This window comes from Hirundo rustica, chromosome 17 (genome assembly GCF_015227805.2).
Source record: "Hirundo rustica isolate bHirRus1 chromosome 17, bHirRus1.pri.v3, whole genome shotgun sequence".
Classification (NCBI taxonomy): Eukaryota; Metazoa; Chordata; class Aves; order Passeriformes; family Hirundinidae; genus Hirundo; species Hirundo rustica.
The window spans coordinates 10,844,117-10,852,721 of NC_053466.1; the positions used below are offsets into that span (position 1 = coordinate 10,844,117).

The 8,605-nt window shown below is 45.8% G+C and overlaps 1 protein-coding gene across 1 annotated transcript; it reads left to right on the forward strand.

Moving 5' to 3' along the window:
* Positions 1–2,240: 2,240 nt before the first annotated feature.
* Positions 2,241–7,702, forward strand: DRG1 (developmentally regulated GTP binding protein 1). Its single transcript, XM_040081157.1, has 9 exons — positions 2,241–2,358; positions 2,566–2,689; positions 3,466–3,641; positions 4,038–4,107; positions 4,665–4,834; positions 5,553–5,683; positions 5,881–6,048; positions 6,996–7,118; positions 7,585–7,702. Exons 1-9 carry the CDS (start codon positions 2,317–2,319, stop codon positions 7,682–7,684), a joined length of 1,104 nt encoding a protein of 367 aa, XP_039937091.1. The 5' UTR covers positions 2,241–2,316; the 3' UTR covers positions 7,685–7,702.
* The last annotated feature ends 903 nt before the right edge of the window (positions 7,703–8,605 follow it).

Sequence of the window (8,605 nt, forward strand, 5' to 3'; positions counted from 1 at the left end):
TGTGTGTTAAGAACACTATGGAAACATAAACCATGAACACAAAAACCAGCCAGTAACTAATTTTTCAAACCATGTCTTTTATTGACATCTTTGTTCATTCAGCCCTCACTTTGAAAAATAATTTTAAGTAAAACTCAGTTTATGAGATTTGGAGTGAGTTTGTAAGAACAACTAGCAACAAGTTCTGAAGTTAACCATGATCTACTGTACAAAAGAGAGGAGGTCTTAAACCCTGACTGAGCATTCAGAATCTGTATTTTTCTCAATGTTTTTCCTTTTACTAAAAAGAACCACAAATGTGGACTGATTGTATGGCTGAATTCAGCTGAGGCATAAACAGGTCCAAATCCACCTGAAGTAAGTCGGAAAAAATTTATACCAGGGTCAAATCTCTGTCCCATGTTGGAAAAGGATATTGTTCACAAGGAATAATTAGAAAACGATGAACAAATATATGGTGGGTAGGTGCATTTATATTTACCCTAGCTTAGCTGAACTGACATTACCAGGAATAGTAATTCCATTTTATTTGAGATTCTATTTTAGTAAGCTCTGTATAAGCTTATATTAATGACTCTTCCTACTATAAACAGCTTATGACAATAAAGGCTGTTTTTTTTTATTAAAATGAGACAAAAAGGGAAATGCAGAGGCAGAGACCACAAATAGCAGTGTGGTTCCCATTGCACTAGCACTTTTTTTCCCCCTTTTCACTGTTAAAGAAGATAAAGATTTAATGATTCCATAAAAATTCTATCACCAAAACTGTTGTAAGGCTAGTTAAATTTTGTCAGTTCTAACACAGTCAGAATTCTGTCTGAAGATGTGGCAGGTGTGTCTATAAGTACTCACACTATAGGCCCAGGGGAGCGTATTTTTGGCTGGTTTTTTTTTTTTTTTTGTCAATTTTAACATTTAGATACACCCTTTAAAAACAGACTGTGCAATAAATTGAGGTAGAAGAGCCTTCCTGGAAAGGATACTGAACATGGACAAAAAGGTTTCTATAAATATTTGAAATCAGACAAAATATGACACGGAAACAAACTTGGAAACCAAAATCCTGAACAATGATTAAATTGTATTTCCTGATCATAAAAATACTTTTAATTTGAAATCCAATTGTTTGGCTTCTTGTGAAACAGCCAAACGCTGGAAATACTTGGCATTTTAAAGCTTGAAGGGGCCTTTAAACATTTTTTTTTCTCTATTTAATTAGCTTTTATTCAGTGCAGAGTTACACACGTCCCTGGGGCAAAGTGGTACGGTCAGGGCTCAGCTGAAAGGAGCCGTGAGAAAGCTCCAGCATCAAGTCCCGGTTTGACAAAGCACCAGCTCAGGAAGGTTCCGCCGCGGGCAGTGCGGCAGCGCCGCCCGGTCCGGCAGCGCTGCGGTCACGGGGTGCCACAAATACACACCTGGCGAGGAGCAGAGCGGGCTGCGGCAAGGACGGCGGAGAGGCTGGTCCGGTTCAACCCCAGGGAAGGGCACACGCCACCTCCCCTCGCGGGCAGCGAGACCCCCCGGCTCCGCTCACACCTGCGGGGCCGCTGCCACAGCGCACTCTCCGCTCGCACCGTCCTTTCTCACAGCCGAGCACCCATCGCCTCACGCCGGCTTCTCTCGGCGCCGCAGCCCGGCTGCCCCTCACGGCCAAGCGCCTCAGCCTCGCCAGCACCGCCTCCGGCCCCCGTCAGGGCTCTCGCACACGCGGCTCATGCCGGCTCCGACAGCCCCGCAGCCGCCACAGCCGCGCTCTGCCTCGCACACATCACAGGGACGCGGGGCACCGACGCACGGATCTCACAGACATCACATGTACAAGGATCTCACAAACGGATCCCAACACACACACAGATCCCATGGACACACGAATCTCTGTCACACACATGGATCTCACAGGCACATGGATGTCACAGGCACGCGGACGTCTCACATACACGGATCCCTCACAAACACGGCCCTCACACACACACGGATCTCACACGCACACAGGTCTCTCACAGGCACACAGGTCTCTCATGTACACACGGATGTCTCACACACACGGATCTCACACTCGGACATCTCCCTCACACTCGCCCCTCACAGCGTTGCCCGCTCTCTCTGTGAGGCGGCGCGCGCCCTTCACGCGGCCCAGGGGGCGCTGCGCCGCCCCCCCCTCAGGGCAGCGCGCGAAGCCGGCGGCGCGCGCCGCGCGCCCTTTCCCGCCCGCCGCCTCTCGCGAGAGGTCGCCACGCGCGTGCGCGGCCCCGGGCGGTGCGCGAGGAGCGGCGGCGCTGAGGGGCGGCCGGGCGGGCCGGGCCCGACGCCACCATGAGCGGCACCCTGGCCAAGATCGCGGAGATTGAGGCGGAGGTACCGCACCGCCGCCCTCCGCCTCCCGCGGGACGGGCCGGGCACGGAGCGCCGAACGGGGCGGACGCGGGGCTCGGGCCAGGGAGGGGGGGACGGGCGCCGGGCCGCGCCGTGGAGGGGTAGCGGGACCCTGTCCCCAAGCGTCGCGCAGGGTCCGAGGGCGGCAGAGCTCTCTCGGTGTGAGCCCTCGGTCCTGTGTCCTTGCAGATGGCCCGGACGCAGAAGAACAAGGCCACCGCCCACCACCTGGGGCTGCTGAAGGCCCGTCTGGCCAAGCTGCGCCGGGAGCTCATCACCCCCAAGGGAGGCGGCGGCGGCGGCCCCGGGGAAGGTGCGTTGTCTGTGCAGGAGCTGTCGAAGTGCGGCGGGCGTGACGGAAGTCGATCTAACTGGGTGGCTCTTGCCCGCACAAATCGTGTCAGATTATCTACGAAACAGTCACAGAATCACAGAAGGGTTCGGAATGAAAGGGACCTTTAAAGATCATTGAGTTCTACCCCCCTGTCATGGCGGGGACACCTTCCACTAAATCAGGCTGCTCCTATTTAACTTGGCCTTGAACTCCTGCAGGGATGGGGCAGCCACAGCTTCTCTGGGCAACCTGTTCCATCCTTGCTTTCCCTTGTCCTACCCGGCACAGGACCCCTGACCATGATTTGTGGCCCTTTCTAGGGCTGTGGGGTGGAGCCCTTCCTGAAGTGTAGATGAAAGTGCTTTTGTGTTTTGGCTGATACAATCTTTGCAGAAATCTTAATGTTTTTACACAAAGAAGCACATTTGCAGCAGCCTTCTGTTTTTGTATATAAAAGTGTGAATTGCCTAAGCTGCAGTGCTTAAAGGAAGTGCTCCACTTACACTAAAGTCAAATACATTCCACCGTGAGGCTTTACAGCCAAAACTTTACTAGACAGGTACACTCATGGAGTGTGACAAAGTGATACAAGGCAATAAAGATTGTGATCAATTTCCCACTCTCATCCTTCTAGGAAAGCTTACTTGGCTTTTGCTCAGGCAAAATATTAAAAATAATAGCGTGTCTGCTGTCCAGAACATTAGAAGATAAAAAATGTCAATCATTAGACAAATATTTCTACTCCTTATTTGCAGGTTTTGATGTTGCAAAGACAGGTGATGCCCGCATTGGGTTTGTGGGTTTTCCATCGGTGGGGAAATCTACTCTTCTAAGTAATCTTGCTGGTGTGTACTCTGAAGTGGCAGCCTATGAATTCACTACACTGACAACTGTGCCTGGAGTCATTAGGTACAAAGGAGCAAAGATCCAGGTGAGATCCTGTGTGCGTGAGAGTAGGTTGGGCTATACGAATGCTGTGCTGTGAGGGTTGAGTGGTCTGGCCTGACATTAGCAGGTTAGAAGTGATGTGTAGAAGTGCTTGAGAATGCCTTGGAAGTATCTCCACGACGTATGGATGTTTCCCTGCTTTTCACTTTGCTCTGGGGAGGAGTTCCTGTGGCAGTTCTGATTATTTCCTGTGACTTGATCTGTTGCACTGTACCAGTAGGGCACATGGGATAATACAGTATATAACAATCAGATGGGAGACTGTCTTGTCACACTCTGTTCTGATTTGCAGTAGAGCTGGTTTAGAAGGGTAAAAGTAGGATTGATTTAATGAAGAATGCTTTTCTCATGTGATACTTTCCTTCCTGTGAACAAATAGCTGCTTGATCTGCCAGGAATTATCGAAGGTGCCAAAGATGGTAAAGGCAGAGGACGGCAGGTCATTGCAGGTGGGTATGTGAGACTGGAGACAGCCGCCTGTCACTGCTGCATTTAACACAGTACAGCAGAGTGAAGGGTTGAATCACTGTTTCTCATGTCTTTAAAAAGCTGGATTGTTTGCTGGACTTGAGCTGCCTGCTGAGAAGCAGTAGCTGCTTTCATATTGTTGTTTTCAGTTCTGGCTTTGTGCACTTGCTGGGTTTGTGCTCTGCACTGACACTTTAGTGAAAGCACATTGCCAGTTTTGCAGGCAGATGTGATCCCAACCTAAACAAGGCTGCTGTTTTCATTTCCTCACCCAGTTAATTGTCCTCAGTTTGGTGTCTGAATAGAGACAGGAAGATTTTTTCCAGCTTCTGTCATTCTTACAGCATGTAAAGATCTATCAGTGATGCTTGCCCAGCACAATAAACTTCAGTCCTACACTGGCATGTAAAAATAACCAATATGCTCCCCCTCAGGGGTGTCATAGTGTCATCAGTCCACCGAGCCACACTGTGGTTGTTTTGTCTCAGGTTGTGTGAGCATGCTTTTTGAGGGGTGACTTTCTTTTTCTGATTCTTAGTTGCTCGAACCTGTAATCTCATTCTGATTGTTCTGGATGTGCTGAAACCCCTTGGCCACAAGAAAATCATTGAGAATGAACTGGAGGGATTTGGAATTCGTCTGAATAGTAAGCCCCCCAATATTGGCTTTAAAAAAAAGGATAAAGGAGGCATTAACCTTACAGCCACAGTAAGTTGGAAGTTTTTTTTAACCAAAATTAACAAATTGCTTGAAGAAAGAGGCATTTGTAGTTGATGGTATGTCTGGGACCGTGCTGTGCTGTGGTTTCTTTAGGAGCTGAACTGCTGTACTGCTGTGCTTCGGTCAGTTACTTTCCCTAGAGGCCGTCCACACCACTCCTGGAGCCTGGCCACTTCTTTGCCTTCAAAACAGAGCCTCAGTTGCTTTCCACACATAACAAGTTCGAGATCCAGAGGAGAGTGTGCAAAAACTGCCTCTTACTTGGCTACAATGTTCTTCCAGAGAGGATTGTTCAGAGTTTCAACCCATTTACCTGAATCTTTAAAAGCAAAGAAATAGCCAGAGATACTGAAAGTCAGAACTCTGTGCTCTAAGTACCTAAAGTGTAGTTGTTTGGGCTCTGAACTAGAAGATACGTGGGTTTGTGTTGCACCTGGTCCCAAACTGAAGGGAAACACTGTTTCTGCAATGTCTGATTGCAGCTCTCAGTGGGGCATTAATATAATTGAAGCTGTTAGGATTTAAGTCTGTTTTTCCCTCTCCTCAGAGCAGCTATGGTGCAATCAGAGCCATGTCCAGTAACTTGAAATGCGGCTATTCTTGCTAGTAATGTATATGCAGTGGTTACTAGGTGACAGCACTGTTAATTGTTACACTTGATTTGGCTGTGAGCTCTGCCTGTCCTTAACACTGTGTCTGTGTTCAGTGTCCCCAGAGTGAGCTGGATACTGAGACAGTGAAGAGCATCTTAGCAGAGTATAAAATCCACAACGCTGATGTCACGCTGCGCAGCGACGCCACTGCCGATGACCTGATTGACGTTGTGGAAGGAAACAGGTACTGCTGGCTCCCTGGCACACGTGCACTCTGTATTACAAAGGAAAGAGTTGTCTTTTGGGTTTGCTTCCCACAGAAGCTGAGCCAGCAATGTGGCATCAACATAGCAATAAGCTTTTTCAAAACATTTTTTCTTTGCAGCGAAGGTAGCAGCGTGCTGCTGTCAGGTTGCTCTAACAATTTCTTTCTCTTTGCAGGGTTTACATCCCGTGCATTTATGTCCTAAATAAAATTGACCAAATTTCCATTGAAGAACTAGATATCATTTACAAAGTACCCCACTGCGTACCGATATCTGCTCATCATCGCTGGAACTTTGATGATCTGCTGGAGAAGATCTGGGACTACCTGAAACTAGTCCGAATGTAAGTCAAAATTGCTGCTTACTGTGGAGTTAAGTGTGTGGCCGAGACTGAAAAAGGTCTCAGGAATGGATGAGGAATATTTTATAATGCTTTTCTATTAACTGGTGTTTGCTTTGTAACCCAGAAATTGTGCTCATCTTAGCTATTATGTGTGATAGCCACAAGTGCTGCTGTGAATTTGTAGGGGAATTAAATGAGAATCTTGTGAAACGGTGACCAAAGCACATCTTAAAAAAATCTTGAAAACATGGAACTCTTGTCAAAATTGTTGGTAACACTTTGATTCCAGATGTAATCATCTTTTCAGTCTGTCGTGGATGCAGCTCTCTTGACAGAACTTAGTTCTTCATCTAGAATTTCAGATACTTTTACAAGTTATTCCAGGTCTGCTTCATAATTCTTAGGCATTTTTGGATGAGTTTCTGAATGAATTTATTAATACTCATCATACAGTACTTGTTGTCTTTTAAATTAAAGATACAAATGTCTTTTATATCTATCTTCTTGTAATAATATAGAATGTATTGTGAAAAGGCATTTCACAATCCCTTGTATCTGTGGTCTAGATTTCTATGCTAAAGACTTTATCAAGCGCTTTTTCTAATATATGTTCAGATTTTTGTAGAAAAAAATGGCAAGTTGGAACTATAATTCTAAAGATGTTCTTTTCCAACAACTATTGTCATTTGCCTTTTTTTTTTTCAAGCCCCCTCAGAAAGCTCACAAATGAGAAACCTCTGCAGTTCCCAGGGAGAACCCCCTGCCGCCACGGGCTGCATTTTCAGCTTAGGGCCACCAAACGTTTTACAGTGTATCCATGGTCACCACAGGAGTAGTGGGATGTTGCCCACACCCTGGGGGTGACAGGGCGAATAACTGATGGAATATCATGATGGGTTTGAAAAAGAAGGTTTTGGTATGGACTGATGGTTCCATCTGTGTTACAGCTACACCAAACCTAAAGGGCAGCTCCCAGACTACACCTCTCCTGTGGTACTACCTTACTGCAAGACCACAGTGGAGGACTTTTGCATGAAGATCCACAAAAATCTCATAAAAGACTTCAAATAGTAAGTATTACTGTAAAATATATAGAAGAGAGAATAACTTGCCTTCAGGTATATTATTTCATCTTCTTCTAAACTAGAAGGGAATACCAGGACTTTTTTTATGTTAAATTGAATAAATCTGCCTGTGATAATCAAGCTTAGTACTTCAGTTGCTGTATTTGGTGTTCTCATGCTCTTTCCTACATAAATGTTCTGTGGAGAAAAAATTATTTTGCTTTTTAAAAGTAGCACTAGACACAGCACTGAAGCCATTGTTCCATGCACTTGAGTACTCAGGACAACTTCAGGCATTGTTCTGATCTGCTTCTAAGCCTGGTTCACACTGACCACTCAGCCAGGTACTTGGAGGAGAATAAAAATAGCTCTGAAGCATTGCTTTCTGTATTAGCTTTGTGACAGAAATAGCTGCTGTTCTGATTGCATATCATACTTCTAAGCCTTTTAAATTTGATTTTTCTTCTTTCAGTGCACTGGTCTGGGGTTCATCTGTTAAACACAACCCTCAGAAAGTTGGTAAAGACCATACTCTGGAAGATGAGGATGTTATTCAGATTGTGAAGAAATAAAGTTATTCTTATGTGGTTTGTTGCTGTGCCTGAAGTTGGTCATTAAGTGACACTCCCTCCCCCCCAGTTTTTGATTTAGAAATAGCCTTTTATTATTGTACCTTGCTGCAGGGTAAGAGTGATGTTTCTGGCCAGCTTACACTGTAGGGGCTCGTTCCAGCAGAACTTGGAGATGAAAAACTCTGGTTCTGTGACTTTCACAAGGGCAAAATCCTACAAGAGGCTTTGAGTGCAGGGAGAAGGTTCTGCTGCCTGTACATGTCTTTCCAAATTAGAAAAAGTTCACACATCAGGAATTACTTTGTTCTAAGAACAAAACACAAAAAGCGGAGGCTAGAGAACCATATCTTATGAAACAATGTGAGAGGACAGAGCTCCAGCTGCCTTTATCTGAAAGTGTTCTTGGAATACTTGAAGGCTATTAATAGTCCTGCAGTTGTGGAAAAGCTGGTCAGTTCTGCTCAGGAGCAGTTGCTTTTTCAGTTCAGAGTGGTGGAAGTGAGCTAGCTGCTTGTGTCCGGATGACTGAAGGCTTTTAAATTTCCTTAAAAGAATTTCCTGCCTGGATAGAGAAGTAAGGTGCCCAAGAGAAGCACTTAAGAGTGGTTCTGTTGCTTAATAGGGATGAATAAATCAGCTTTTAGCTCATGTCCAGAGTGCTTATCAAATGCATCAGCCTCTAGCATTTGCTCTCCTGCAAAAAGGAAGTAGAGGTGTTTAATTATAGGGGTGTTTAGATGCACAAAAAGCACTCCCCCTCATGTTATTATTATACATGCAAGAAGACAGTGATTAGAGACACCCACTCAAGCACTAAATCCTTGGAACAGTGGCTGCAATTCAGCCTTGATTCTACTCCAAGCATTTTTCACCTTTACTTTTTCTAGATCCCTGCATCAGTGAGCTGAACTGCTGCAGGGG

What these genes read in the sequence shown, in the direction of transcription:
- DRG1 (XM_040081157.1), top strand. Translation starts at nt 2,317, where the DNA reads ATGAGCGGCACCCTGGCCAAGATCGCGGAGATTGAGGCGGAG. An exon ending in TCGCGGAGATTGAGGCGGAG is followed by an intron (nt 2,359 to 2,565) that starts GTACCGCACCGC and finishes GTGTCCTTGCAG; the next exon opens with ATGGCCCGGACGCAGAAGAA. An exon ending in AGGACGGCAGGTCATTGCAG is followed by an intron (nt 4,108 to 4,664) that starts GTGGGTATGTGA and finishes TCTGATTCTTAG; the next exon opens with TTGCTCGAACCTGTAATCTC.